The 15706-nt window shown below is 35.2% G+C and overlaps 1 protein-coding gene across 5 annotated transcripts in view; it reads left to right on the forward strand.

Annotated features, from left to right (window-relative positions):
- GRIA1 (glutamate ionotropic receptor AMPA type subunit 1) overlaps positions 1-13577 on the forward strand; it is a 155528-nt gene extending 141951 nt beyond the window's left edge. For 2 of the 5 annotated variants that reach the window (XM_072400457.1, XM_072400459.1), the window contains exons 14-16: positions 955-1069; positions 7715-7849; positions 9434-13577. In XM_072400457.1, the coding sequence (XP_072256558.1) occupies positions 955-1069; positions 7715-7849; positions 9434-9622 (439 nt within the window). In that variant the 3' untranslated portion in view covers positions 9623-13577. The remainder of the gene's footprint in view (positions 1-954; positions 1070-7714; positions 7850-9433) is intronic. The other 3 variants (XM_072400458.1, XM_072400460.1, XR_011919373.1) reach the window with 2 other exon arrangements.
- Positions 13578-15706: the final 2129 nt, after the last annotated feature.

The following is a 15706-nucleotide window of genomic DNA, read 5'->3' on the forward strand; positions in this document are numbered from 1 at the left end:
AAAACAAATCTTAAAACTTCAAATTTTAAAATTGCATCAATCAAAACACATAATAAAAGAACATGACAACACTGCTAATTACACTTTACACTTACAAGTTCATTTACTATTAAATACAAATGAGGAAACAGTACAGCAACTGCACAATAGTAGCAAAATATTCTTTAATTTAATATTAGAATAATAATAATAAAAGAATGCGAACTGAAAAGTAATGCATACTTCAGAATATAGGAGGATATTTAACAAATGGTAGAAGATGTATGTCTATTTTTGTACAATATTATTTAAAGTCTAATTGAACCTTTAGTTTCAAAAAGCTAATCATATTGCAGGGGTATTAAATGCCAAGTCTTACAGTTTGTTTAATAATTCAAAAAAATATCAAGCTAAAAAAAAAAGTAGAAACAAAAAAAAAATACAATTAAACCTTGTAAAATAAGAAACAGCCAAACAATGAATATAAACACGAAAAATATATTTAAAAGTTAATAAATTCTGAAACATTGGAATGTAAGAAAAGTAAATTGCTAAAAAAATTGAAAAATGCTAAAATATTTTTATATATCTTTTTTCTTATATATGTATGTGAAAGCAAGCAAATAAAATGCTAAAGTACATGCTATCTAGTCACACTGCATGAAATGATTGGTTTAGTTCTTCCTATTAAAGGCATTTAATAAGACACCGGGTGCAAGTGAATGACTTTTCCAAAAGCCAGCAATGGGTGCTGCTGGTTACTCAAAGTGATATAGTTAATACTCATCTGGCTTGACTGGAAGAGAAAGGTATTAAGGGATGGGAGGGGGGAGCTCGATTGAGTATTGAATCGTATCACTTTGCCATGGTTCTCACATATACGTCAATGAATGCCTCAATGAAATGTTGCTATGCTACTGAATAACATAAAATAACATTGGTGATGTTATTTATGTTATTTCCCATGGTTTGAAGAGGTGCTGTAAACCTAGCGGTATTGAAACTCAGTGAGCAAGGCGTCTTAGACAAGCTGAAAAGCAAATGGTGGTACGATAAAGGGGAATGTGGAAGCAAAGACTCCGGAAGTAAGGTTAGTCACGCCCATAACAGAGTTCCGGCAATGATCACGTGATGCTGCAGGGGCCTTCTGATTGGTTATCACAATTTTCTTTTCATACATGATCTTGCTGCAGCAGGTTTTTTTTTGCAGGTACACTACATGATGTGTATAAAACATACAAAAACATTTAAATAGCACCTAATAACCCAGTAATACCAGAAAAATTATATTTAGGTCCCATAAATCAAACTAAAATACTTATCTATTTATAAAACCAAAGATCAGGCTTACAATATATTACCAAATTAATAAAATTATTATCTAATATTACATAAAAAACAAGAACACCTATTTAAACACTTTTAGTTTTAAAAAAATGTTGCAACAATGAACATCAGCTTACACTGTCAGTCTGAAGCTTTATTCATTAGGCACTTATTATTTGCTCAAAGGATCATTACTTTTAGGCATTTCAACTCTCACTGGCTGTTATTTCTAAAGAAAATGGTCAGTATGGCAGTTAATGATCACTATAGCTTATTAAATATAATCTCCCTTTACTTTACTTCTGTTCCAGCAAGACACATATGTAATGACAATAATATGCCTCTTTAAAACACTAATAATTCTAAAACCGTACAGTGTAATAAAGTCAGTACTTAGATAACCTACCTACATACATATGCACGGGAGAACACTTGGCCACCTGGTTCTGAATCTTTGTGCAATTATGGAAAATGTATATTTTGAACAAAATGTCTGTGTCAAGGAAAAATGTAATAAATAGTATTAGGACATTATATAATTATATTTTCTATTATTTATTTTTAGTAATTGCTACTTGTGGCCAAATATAACTATGAAGAATGAGATCCTAATTGGCTGGATATAATTGCAGGGATTCCTTAATATGTATGCCCAAGAAATATTATTAACAATAATATTATAATATTATATAATATTAAAATTATTATTAACAAAGATATTCAGAACTTTCTGCAATTGCCTGGTTTAAGTGCCTTTTAAGTCACTGGCCCAGAATAAGTATGCAGATATGAAGAGTTAGAAAGATGTCAGAAATCTTTATGACCATACTTGTTCTAGGTATGTAACTTAGTTGAAGCAAGAAGATCAGCCAGACACCTATTTCAGCAATGGTAGTCCCCATGTTTCTATCATAACAGGTGTCCTTAAATAGCAATTAGGACCACTCAATCTGTGGCCACAGTTTTCCTGTCGCACTCTGTACAATGGGACATCTGTTATGCAATCTGGTACAATGTACCCAGTTCCTTTTATAGTCTGTTGCCAAACCAATGGTGTTTACAGAGACAATGCAGGCAATTGACTTGGTGACAGCTTGTTAATAAACGACGTTTGGAGCAGAACCAGTAACACTAGCAGACCACAGCACAGTAATTCTGCCATGAAACTGTGACTTCACTTAACACTGTTTTAACAATTTGTTAAAAATAATCACCTAAAGTAAAAATTGTGATGCCCATCACCTATTTTACCATTCTCCTGATGCATTTAAACTTTTGCTGTATGCTCGAATATATTATAGTGTAGCTTACCAGTTGTGGAGGTTTTAATCATTTTTAATTTTAACTATAAAATCTTTTTCAGCAATTACTTTTACAAGGAGCTCAAAAGACAGCAACCTAATCTTACTTTTTTTTTTAAACTAATAACGCCAATATGTCCAATGTATTGAAATTAAAATGTTTGTAGTCCAGCCTGTGGGTCCGCATACTGTAGATGCAGTACAGTGAGTAAGCGTAGCCAACCAGCAAAAAAAAAGTGTGTTATTATTATTATTAATATTATTATTAATTGTTATTATTAATAAACAGTATTACTATAGCACCAACATATTACGCAACACTCTACATTAAATAGGTGTTGCAAATGACAGACTGACACAGACAGTGACACAGGAAGAGGAGAGAACCCTGCCCAAAAGAGTTTACAATCTAAGAGGTGCGGAGCAGCATACAGCATTCACAATATCAAATTATAATAAAGGAATAAAAAAAAAGCATATAAAAGAAAAACAATACAGCCACACATCTAAACTATAAATAGTTTACCACCATAATCTACAGTGTACAGGTACACTTTAATGAGAATTTAATGAACTTTTAGTAGCACTAAGATATGAGGCATGTATGACTGAATTCAGCATAGTTCAAAAGCTTTCAGTTAAATTATTATCAAATTTGCACACAAAGGAGATGATATAATAAAAGCACACTAAATTGAACCTTTCTTGATGCTCAAAGCAACCAGTGTTCAGTGTGCTAAGTCAATAGAATCATCTCTGGTTGTATGGGGCAATAAGACAATATTCATTTTGCACATTTTCACACATGAACTTCAAAATGACTTGCAAACATGGAACAGGTTAATTTTCAAAACACACATTTTAGAAATTGGATTTTAATATTTGAGTGTTAAATTATGACATTCATCATAAGATATATGTAACTCCTAATTTTTATAAAAGCAAACACAGTAAAACTAGATATTTTAATAATTATTTTACTTATTATTTTCTGTGTTTCTTGTAACATTTTTTTTCTTTTATTACTCTACAGAAGTGGATTTTACTGCATTAGATATACAGCATGTCTATCTCATAGGTATAAAGTGTAACTTTTTATTTTAAGTTTGAACAGAGTGAGAAAAAGTTTTCCCTCTGTCGAGAATCACCCTCCTGATGGCAAACCCAACATAACTAATTAGTTATAGCCTGGAAAAAATATCAACTTCCTCCCCAGTAGGCTTGGTGTTTGGGTTCAGGTTTGTGTCAATTTTAACATCAAGCATCAGTCATTTAAAAATCAAACATAAGTCATTTGGCCTGAAGCAAAAACAGAAAGATTATTGTTGTAATTTGGCAATTGGTTTCGGCATTGAGGGCAATGACAGGTACTCTGTGAGTAGTGCCAGTCATCATCTGCCAGCTGGATTTGCTTAGTCATACACTTGACCTGTCATTTACAGATGCTTAGGGCCTAGAAAAATAACACACACAACATACACCTTAGTTAATCCAACCAGAAATCAATCATAGGTTTTGCTGAGCTGCAAGGTGTAGAGCTTTAACTTTAAGCTTAGGGGGTTAGAGTTTAGGGTTAGAGGTCTGGGTTAGAGTGCCTAGTGTACTTCTATACACCAGGTAAAGCTGCACACTAATGGAATAGAATACTAGAATACTAGAATAATTTTTCTACTCAAATCTAACACAATTCACAAAATGTAGATATACATTACTGTCCATTTTGTTCTAAATTCTGATGTTACTATAATTTAGGAGACCCCTTTAAGCTTTAAATTGAATGATTAGTGCCCTCCTGTTTTATTGCACAGTGTTCTACACACATGTGAGGATCTTCAGAGATATGAATCAAAAGAGAGGCAAATTTGGTCATCACCACGTATTTCCCAGCTCAGATTAGACCTGTTCTAATGACAACTGTCCTAAAGGGAAATTTTCTCTTTATAAGCAAATTAGACACAAATACAATAAAATTCACCCAACAGGTATTTAAACCAGTTTGGATGCTATCTAGAAACTAAAAAAGATTTTTAAATGTATATGCTCTAACCATGTAATTATAAGGTTATGGTTCTAAAGACCATTTGGGATAGTAATACAGATAATAAAAGTATCAAAAGTATCACATGCAGTAAAATCCACTTTGGGGGTCATTTGAAGGAGGAAGAACTAAAGTTTAATATGTACAGTGTTAAAGCCAAAATTCCAGATGTTAAAAGATGTTAAAAGTAAACATTCTTGAGTCACAGCACACACCTTCCAGTAAGTAAGCACCCTATCAACCCCCAAATAACTGTGATTCTCTAATATGCAAATATTGACTTGGTGTATTATTCAAATAAAGGTCAGAATATTGAGATGTTTCGATTTAAAGATGATCTTCATAGAGCAGCTCACCACAAATTTTTTTATATATAAAGTTTAATGTGTGAATGTTACAATTAATGCAATTAATTAATTAATTAATTGTTGTGCAACTAACACCCTTGGGAAAGCTTTTGTTTGCAAAAGGGTATTTTTTTGGTATTTTGCCTATCTTTCACAGACATGCTTAACACCATTAATATCCTTGTTTTAACTAACATTATGGAGATTAAAATGCATCCCTTTCGTTTGCAGATAAAAAATGTTACTTTTTATATAAAATTCAGAACCTGAATGGGTCTGATTTACTAAAGCTCTCCAAGACTGGAGAATGTGGCTGGTGATCTGGCATACCTGGAATTGATTTCTTACAAATCGTTTGCTATTCCTTGGCAAAAGTTTTAAGCCCTGGACCAGATCCATTTGAAGTTTGCTGGATCACCCAGTTCCTCCCATGATAGTCTATTTTCTTCAGACTTGGCGAGCTTTATTAAATCAGGTCTAGTGCATGCTATGCATGTTGTTTGTACCTCAATATGTTTTGGGTATAAACAGCAGTTTGACCAACATCCCTAAAGTGAAAGATAGACTTGTACACCTCTATCACACAATTCGAGACACATGGATTTTGAGAGGGTAATTGATACATTAACAAAAAGTAAAGAAGTACCTTTTTTTGTAAGGTTTGATTATTATTTTTTCCACAATGCCTGCGTAGTTCAGTAAATACTCAATTTAAATCAAGATCTGGAAATACTTTAATTTCCATAGTCTTGTCACATGTGCACTTTAAATACAGTGTTTCATTGAGGATTTAGCCTTTCTTTACACTATTAAATCATAGGGTATTATATACAAGAGGCTGGTCAGTGCTATAATCACATAGAAGTTGAAAAAATGCTCAGAACATTAAACTAATTTTTGAGATATATCTACTTAGGTTTTCTGCCTTTTGCAAATGACCCCCTTTCCTTTAACTTATATTTTGTTGAGATCTGTATAATCATTTAATTTATTTACAGCATCAAAATAACTGGTACAATTTAATTAAAAAATTGTATTTGTTTTCTTTTATCATTTTTAAAATTTATTTCACATTTTTTTTTTATACTTGAAGACTTAGTACACTTAATCTCCTTAGGTTACAAGCAGTAGTATGAAGATAGTGAATCCAAAGCCCTTTGAATGGACTCTTTCCCTAATATTTTCCAATATGTTAATCTAGACAAGTAAAAATTCATACTGAAGTAAACAAAGCCCCCCCCCCCCCCAAAAAAAAACAACCAATAATAATTAAATAAACACATAAATAGATCACCTACACATAACATAATATCAACCCAATACAGTCATTAGGTTCCTCTATAAGACTTTGCTACATTGTTCCTCCTCATGTGAAGGCCCTGAAAAATAGAAGTATGGAAGTATTTTTTTTTTACTGAACATGATCAACAACGTTTGGGGTGCATGCTTTAATTCCGGAGGGAGGTGGGTTTTGGAGTTTGTATAATGCCATAGATTTAGAATGGGGGTGAAAAGGGGTGTGAAAGGTTTCAGACGCCAGGCTTTTTTGAAGTGTTGCCAGTCTCTCCATTTAAATCAAAATGTTTTTTGCTGTTTTCAGACTTACCCAATAAAAGGAAAATTCCACCTTTAAACTTTATTTACCAATTTTATCTGTTTTTTGGGATATATAGAAAATGTTGTAGAAAATAAGTGTTTTTTTATATTTAAACACTTAAATATAAATAATAATAGTCTGTAATAATTACAATTTGAAATCAACAGAGGAAAATGTAACTATAGCTCACCATAGGTACTAGAAAAGGATTTGATGCACAATCAGAACATTTCATGATGTTTCCTGAACCAAAAGCTTCCTTTTTCTAGCCACACTGGTGCCCCTGTTTAGAGAAATGAAGAAAGAGTTAAAAACATTCAAGGTCCCAATATGAATATCAATCAGAAGGGGTTTTTCTAACCTGCTAAACAAACTTTTTGCTTGCTTTTTTTGGCTCTCTCATTGACATTGGATAGCTGTCTGATCTAGTAAAAAAGGCTACATTATGAAATTATCTTCCAATGCTTATAAGTACATCAATAACCAAATTGGTTTTAATAGAAGTAAAATAAGTTATGAAGTATATAGGTTGGGAATGGAAACAGGCTGTAGACGCACTGGAAGGGTAAGAAAACAAAGCCGAACAGAGAGAAAGTGTAGATAAAAAGGTGGCCAGTCGATGAAAGTTACCATTACCATGTACTTTTTTGCTTGAAATAATTTTGATTTCCAACTACTGCTTAAATTTAAAACATCAGTGTAGAGCAGTGGATATATATTGATTGCTGCTTCACTCAACAAATTGAAAAAATATAGTTTCTGAGTTGTTAATGACTTGTGTTCTTTTCTGCCGAGACAAGTTTGTCATTGTTATAGACAGGTTTATCCTTAGTCATTAAAAGTCTGACCTTAATCTGATATTCATCTAGACTATTGTTTTTTAGAATGTGATATTACCACATAAATGGAAGGCAACTTCAAAAAGGCTTAACCACTTCTTCGCTGACTGCCTGTTAAGTGCCGCTGCCTGTTGTATGTTGCTCGTGTGTTGGCCTGGTCTGCGTTCTGAATGATGAATGTGGGAATCCTAGGAAGCTTGAGGACATGTTCAAGGGGTCTATTGCAAAAAATAACATATTCTTCCTCTCACTTTCTTCCTACTCCTTTCTTCTGTGTCTGGTTCCAGGATAAGACAAGTGCACTCAGTCTTAGTAATGTCGCTGGGGTCTTCTACATCCTGATCGGAGGTCTCGGATTGGCCATGTTGGTTGCGCTCATTGAGTTTTGTTACAAGTCCAGGAGTGAATCTAAAAAGATGAAGGTGGCATCTGTTATTTTATCATATCCTATGTTTCAAATGTGTGTTGTCTTCTCCTACCGTGTTTCCCCGAAAGTAAGACCTACCCCGAAAATAAGACCTAGAACTTTTCCCCCAACCTGCCCTAATATAAGACCTACCCCGCAAATAAGACCTAGTAGAAAAAGAAAAAAAAAAAGAAAAAAAGAAAAGCAAACATAAATTAAAACAGTACTCACCGAGCGGGAGACAGCGGGCGTACACACAGCGGGCTAACACACAGCCGCACAAGCCGATGCTTTCCTTGTAGTTCCGGCTCCTGTCACAGGCGGAGTGATATTACATGCACTTCGCCTGTCAGAAGCTGAAGTGCATGTAACCAGGCTTGTTCTAGTGAGCCCTTAAAAATGTGTTAAAAAAAAAAAATTAAAATAATATACTCACCTGATACGCGATCCTGCGTGTGTCTCTGGCTGCAGCGTGTCTCTCTTCTCTCCTCTGCCAGCATCGTGTCTTTTCCTGTTTGTAAAGCAGAGCGAAAGAAACCGGCACAGCGCCACCTGCTGTTCCATGTCCTAACTGCCGAACAGTGGAAAAAAAGCACAGAGTGATCAGAAGGGGAATTTGTAAGGGGAATTTGGGAATATGGTGTTTTTTTTCATTAAAAAAAGTATATAAGACCTACCCTGAAAATAAGACCTAGTGTGTTTTTGGAAGCCCAAAAAAATATAAGACAGTGTCTTATTTTCGGGGAAACACGGTAATTCAAATTATTAGATTGCATATACATGTTCTAATTTTTACACACCAGCAATTACTAATTCCTATATAGATTAGGAAGATAGCTACAAGCTTAAAGTGAGACTTTCCTCTGTTCACTTCCCTATTTCTACAAAACAATGCTGGTGCAATCACAAGGAAAACAAAAGGTTACTTTAAGTATGTGTAACTCCTAGGTAACTGTGCAGTGGTGACCTTTGAAACCTAACTATCATTGCAGTAATGTAGGTGACTGTTACACATGAGGACAATATTAGTATATGTTACACCCTAACACTGAATAATTTTTGGAAACACTTATCAGGGGCAACAAACGGGCAATCTTTTGGTTTATGAATACCCACTCATTGGGCCTGATTTTTAAATGTTCTCAAAGGCTGGAAAAGATATACTTTCATCAGTGAAGCTGGGTGATCTAGCAAACCTGAAATGGATCTGGTCCAGGAGTCAAAACATTTGCCAGCAAATAGCAAATCAATCCCATGTTTGCTGGATCACCCAGCTTCACTGATGCTTCCCTGATGAAAGTGTATCCTCTTCAGCATTGGAGAGCTTTAATAAATCAGGCTCATTGCCTCTGAACCTGTGTCAATTCAAGCAATATTTTTTTGCACTTTTCCTTACAAGAGGACAGAAATGACTAAAATGACGTTTCTACATGTTAGTGTTGTAATTATAATGTTTTTGTCATTTAATTGTTTAACTATTTAAAGTTTGTGTGGAATACTCTTCCAACATAAATTTATACTAACAGGTCTTAGAAGAAGTTGAAATTGAATGTGTCTTGCAAAAAAGGACAGGGGCTAACCCCCCTATCCTCCTGAAAAGGGTTTCTGTTTAATTCCGCAGCAAACAGTCACAGAAACAGTTCGGATGGCAACTTTACCAAGACCTTCCACAGCAGGAGGCAGTGGTGAAAACGGCAGAGTGGTTAGTCACGACTTTCCTAAATCCATGCAGACAATTCCTTGTATGAGTCACAGCGCAGGAATGGCCCTAGGAGCAACTGGATTATAATACCAGCAGACTTCACGTCACCTGGTGAAGCAGTCTTGATCTTTATCCCCGTTCCAGTGCCAAAAACAGAAAGGACACATTTTATGGACTTTACACAAGTCACTCAAAGATTTATTTTTTGTTCTTTAGTTTCCTTTGTCCTTTTTTTGCCAAGTGTGGCAAAATTACACGTCAATAAACTGCAATAAAGAGCTGATATTGGGAAGAACGGAGATCCTACCCTGTGGGCCGGACATTTGAATGTTTTTCAATAGACTCTGATCCCACAATAATTCAGCTCATCAACTCTTAGTATATTCAATTATTTTAGGCAAACATTTTACCATAATTTTTTTTTCTTTAATCATTTCCTGTGTTAGCTTTCTGAACAAACTTGGGCACACAATCTGCTGGCATTCCCATCGGGATTTGAAGAAACAGGAACTGGAATGTCTTTCAAATATACGTATGGCCCAGCCTAGAAAGATAAATTTAAGGTACACAGTGTCATCTTTGTGTTAAAAAAGGCATTCTAACAAGAGAAAAAGTTGAATTAGTGACAGACTAAAGCTGTACTACTCTAACGGAAAACAAAGAATAAGGAAATATTCAAGACTATAAAACCTGTAATGCAGGAATACAACAAAAGAGACAGTCGAACCACATTATTAAAGACTGGTAAGGATGATTGCCATCAAATATCTTGTCTACTTATGTGGTTACAAGTGTAAGCCATGAACAACTCTACCGAATAGCATCAGTAATCTCAACAATGTGCAACCACTAGAACTTGATATCACTTTGCAAGAGTAGATGGTTTATGATTGTGTTACAACATTAAAAAGAATCCCCAACAGATCTGAGTACAGGCACAGAGTCATGTGGGTCTGTTGAACTTTTATTGTAATGTCTACAAACATCTAGGCACGAAATGTATTGTTTTAAGAGTTTACAGTCTTGCATACACAGCTGAGTGCTGTAAGGAGATAAAATAAAAATGTCAATACAAATATACATCTTTAAAAAAAACAACAATATAAGTTTTGCCAGCAGTTGTGGGAATTTCATCAAAGTAACCACTTTCAAATGCTATGAAAGGACTGGACTTCGATAGATACAAGGACTGTGCCTGGGTTCATGTCAGCAGATGTTGTGGAGATAATATTTATTTTATCAGTTGTTGCCATCCATTTCAACCAATCTTTTTTTTAAAACACATCAAGTCTTTCCCACCTAGAAGAGGGCAGTGATACTCCTAAGAAAAGTATCTTTCTAAATTTAGTGTTTCAAATTATTATGTTTTCCTTATTTAATTTTTTGAATATTTTATGATTTCTGTTTTAATGTGTGAAGAAGACAGATGCTATACCTTGAACCTCTGCAAAAGTGTATGTTGCCATTTTGGAGTGGAAACATAATTTTCTTAATAATTCCTCAAAGTTTTGAGGAGCTTTCCAGCCATTTGACTCAAAGGGCCTTGCAAAATACTGAAACTGACCTTGAAAATTCATAAGGGCATTCCTTCTTGCACAGAGAAGTCTGTTTGCTCAGTGACTACAAGATGAAACTCGGTGGGGAGCCGGACACAACGAATCAGCAATGGAGATGTTGCGTGTTCAGTTGTAATTTGTATTTTTATTACACTTTCTTAAAAACAGAGATGTGAAGCCAAGCTTGGTTTTTAATCCCAAGAGTGGACTCCACATGTAATCCCTTCAGGTGTTTCATTCCGTTTATTCCTCTTTGATACCTGGATATTTTTTCTCCACAGAAAAGCTGTATTTGTTTTAATTCTGATGTCAAAAAGTGCTAAGCGAGACTATGTTTGGTCAAACAGAAGCATCATAGTTTGGCTTGTTTTATAGATGTGATGGGGGAAGAGACGCTCTCATCAGCATCTCCTTGCTTCTTGCATATCTCCTTTGTTTTTTTTTTCTTTCTTTGAATTAATATAAAAAGGACGTGGTTTCTTTCTTTGATGAGGCAAAGCAGCTTCTGTAAACATTTTAGAGTGAATGTATGTGTGGTTTGAAAGAGCATTAAGGTACTTAAAGGGTACAGGATGAGTGTCATTTGCTGGGAAAAAGGCCTGCCACTAAAAACACCTTTCAATGCCCCAATTCTACTGTAAAATAGCTATGCTATGCAGTTACAGTTTTGCTAAGGATTTTTTTTAAACCTATGGCAAATTAAGTAAGATGTTATATGGACATTTTACTAAGAGCCTCCATTTTCATAGTCCTAGCTCAATTTTCTTGGTACAGCAAGTGTACAGCGTGTAATAAAATTGTGCACTGTAACCGGCACCAGAGTTTGACTAAGCTGCTGTGTGCAGTCCATTACCTTACAGACCTGGACAGAAAGGGCCCTATGTAAGAACATGTGCAATCATGGGGGTTGAACAATATTCATATTTGGCAGCATATCGTTTATGCCATTTATGCAGTGGAGTGGGAGGAAGAGGTACATTTTCACTGAGGATGTAATTATCCACTGTTACCTTTTGATATTACATAAGTCGCCCTTCATCGTTATATCTGCACTTTGACCATTAAGAATAGTTTACCTACTATAGAATGCTTCTCAACAACCCTGTTTTCAAAGCAGTACTTTAAAATAAAAAGAGAAATGCTCTCCTTTTCTTGCAATGCGTTGATAGGTACCTGAAAGGTCCGCTGCCAAGCCTAAAATGGGACGTTCTTAACCCAATGTGAGCTTAAATTTACCCTAATGCCCTGTTTAGCTTTCCAAACCCCAAAATTACTAGTTGTTTGTGAGTTGGAATTTTCACCTTGAATTGAGAACCAAAACTTAAAGCTGAACTTAACTGAAAACAAAAAATTACACTTACCTTTAATCCTGCAGATCCCTCGATTGCGCTGGTCCTTCCTATGATCCGGTCCCACGTCGTCCTGGAATTCCTCTTTGTTCTGGGCCTTCGAAACAGCCGGGCACCACCATCTTCAGTATTTTCTTCCAGCCTCTTCTTATCTTCTTGGCACGTCACCTGATCTTGTACTGCGCAGGTGCGAGATAGGGTGACATAGCCCGCTGTAAAGGGGGAACAAAATGCCAATCTCACTGCGCTTGCGTGAGATTGGCATCTCTTTCCCTTAATAGAAAAAATGTCCCTTCTGCACATGTCCGAGATTAGAACATGCGCAGAAGGAGCATCCAGAGCCTCCCAGGATGCGTGACGTAGTTATCCCAGGAGGCGCTGCAGTCCCATTCAGTTTTGATCACCGCAGCAATCAAGACTGAAAGGAAAGGTGCTGCACCCTTTTTTTTTTTAAAAGCGTGTTGCATTTAAAACAATAAAAAATAATTAACATTTTTCCTTTACATAAAAGGGCTGTCTACCCTTTTATGTAAAGTGAAAATGTTGAGTTTAGTCCGCTTTAAGTATCCAAAATAGTGAAAAAGCTATTCAATGGTTAGTATAGGTTTGCTTTGGGTCAAAATCAAACAAATATTTTGCATTGTACTGAACTGCTCATCAAGCAAAATGTATGTGGACATTCTTGAGGCAGCTCAACAAAAGAAAAAGAAAATTATTCTTTATAATTTGTGAAATAGAAACAGTCCCATCATTCCTTCCTATGTTCATGTTAAATAGGGGATGAACAGACTCCAATGCAGTTGCAATGCTGAGTTTATCCACTTCAGTGATTAAAAACATGCAGTATAGTTTATTAAAGAAAGGAATACTTAGGATATCCACATGACACTCATCTTATATGCATAGGTACCTTGATATGTATATGTGCAGCAGTAGTGTGGGTAAAGTCCAAGCAATCAGTTAACACTCAATATATATTGATAACATGCAGTTAAATCATATTGGTTAAAAAGCTCATGGTAGTTGTATGGCTGTGTTGCACAGGATAAAGCTGGATGTACACGGTAATGTTTATTTGGTTCATTTCTTAGAATCTAAATGCACACTTTTTTAAATATTAACAATACCTTTACACTGTGTGGGCCACAAAGTCTGTCTGGTTAATATCCACTGAGTATTCACTACACAATTGTTGGTAAACCATATGGATATTGTACAATCAGAATGTAAAGTACATTGCTAGATATTATATCTGGCTACTGAACTTAAAGATAAACTGCCGAAAACCAAACACATTTAAAAACTTATATGGGAATCATTTTTTTACACCAAATGTTTAAAAAAGTTTGCCTATCCAGTCTTGAGGTTTACATTCCAGACAGCAGAGCTAGGTTGGTCAGCACTCTCTACTGCAGTTTAGCAGTACAGTTTGATTACATCATTGCACCTAATATGCCTATTTTAAGGACATGTGCCTGTGCACATCATCATACTGACTAACAGCTCAGTCACTTAGTCCCCCAGTCTAAGTGCAGCATTGCAGAGGATTTTTAACATGCTAACATCGAGATAAATATAGGTATTTATACTACTTTTCTTGATGATTAGCTGTAAAATATGTTTGTGAATAATTACCTTTCCTGTTGCTAGCACCTCAAAATACACTGAACTTCACCCTTTGGAAGAGACAAAAATGACATGAAAGTCATTAGGATAGTTGGCTGTATAGAAGATCAACAGAAGCAGAAGATTTCTCACAATCAAAGCTAAATTCAGTTGCATGGGGAACAGAAAAGAATATTTACTGACCCTTCTGATAGGAATGGCTTTATCTGAATGCTAAACTATAATGACAAGATCACTTGAAAAAATACATAACTGCATTTATAGATGTATTTTTACATGTTAGTTCAGAGAGATGTAAAATTCAGGCAACATTAAACACCACCAACCTTCCACTCGTATGTCCAGTAATGACCTCTCAATTAAACAGCAACTCAGTGGCCAAAAAGGGCATTTATCATGGTTTGGGGTGGTTGAGCACATCTTTGAAATCAAATCTTCACATTTAAGGTGTGGCATGTTCCAAAAAAAGCACTGAATATTACAATATATATGTTACAATTTGCAGCAAAAAGTATGTTACAAGGATTTTAGTGATATTACCTAAAATAATACGTAAAATGTGCAACCACTAGCATAAAGCAGCTAGAAAAGGCCATAGTAGTACTAACAACACATTATTTGTTATCCAGCGATGTTAAAATTTTTAGGAAAGAGTTTAACCTAATAAACTACCATCAGGTGTGGATAGAAAGTGCTTAATAAGGAACATTGCTTAAATGCCTAAATTCATGGAATTCAAGGTGGTCTATTACTTTTTATTTTCTAGTCTGTCCCATGCTGCTTGTTATTGGTGCCTTACTCTGGTGGTGGGATGGCCTCAAAGACCAACAGTAAGGTTTGTACACACGTCAGATGATTCTCGTCTGATTATCACTTCAGGGCTAGTACTGGACAAGAAGCTGATATGTGTACAGCACTCATCCGAAGATGTGCATGGATCTGTCCTGGCGGATTCATGAACGGCGAACAACTGCAATACAAGTGGGAGAGAACGATCTAACATGTGTCTAAGTTGTAGGAGGAAAAAGGAGATGGACTAAAGATAAAGTTAAAGTTAAAGTAAAAAAAAAATTAAAAAAAAATTTTTTAAGAGTGTTATAAGTTTTAGGATCTTCGAGGTAATTGCAACAGGTTTACTTAAAACAGAAATGTTTTTTAAAAAAACTAATTTAAATCAGGGTAACATGACCACAATACAGTCACAAAAAGAGAACACGGTATCTTTGGTGCTCCAGAGCATCCTTACAAAAAAGAAAATGTTGGGAAATGGTGCCAACACATAGCATGAACATGGAGTGTTAGCTCCCAAATATCTTAAGCATAGGTATACCAGGTAAGTCTTTCCTTTACAAATTGTTGCTAATATTTTCTTCGTTATGAATAATTGGATCCTAAGCTCACTGCCTGCTGCAATTCATTTTGAAATACTAGTGGATATTTCCTGTGATGTCCAAAGTCATTTTAAACACACTACTCTCAGTACCTCTGATATGTTTTCCCAAATTCTTCAATTAAATCTGTGGCAAGGCTGTAGGCATTCAAATCTTCACATATTCTCAATGTGCAATAAATAGTCCATAGTAGGTCTAAAAAAAAGCCTATAGTTAGCGCTCACCGACCTCTGCAGCTGCAAGCACATA

The sequence above is a fragment of the Pyxicephalus adspersus genome, chromosome 2 (genome assembly GCF_032062135.1).
Source record: "Pyxicephalus adspersus chromosome 2, UCB_Pads_2.0, whole genome shotgun sequence".
Classification (NCBI taxonomy): Eukaryota; Metazoa; Chordata; class Amphibia; order Anura; family Pyxicephalidae; genus Pyxicephalus; species Pyxicephalus adspersus.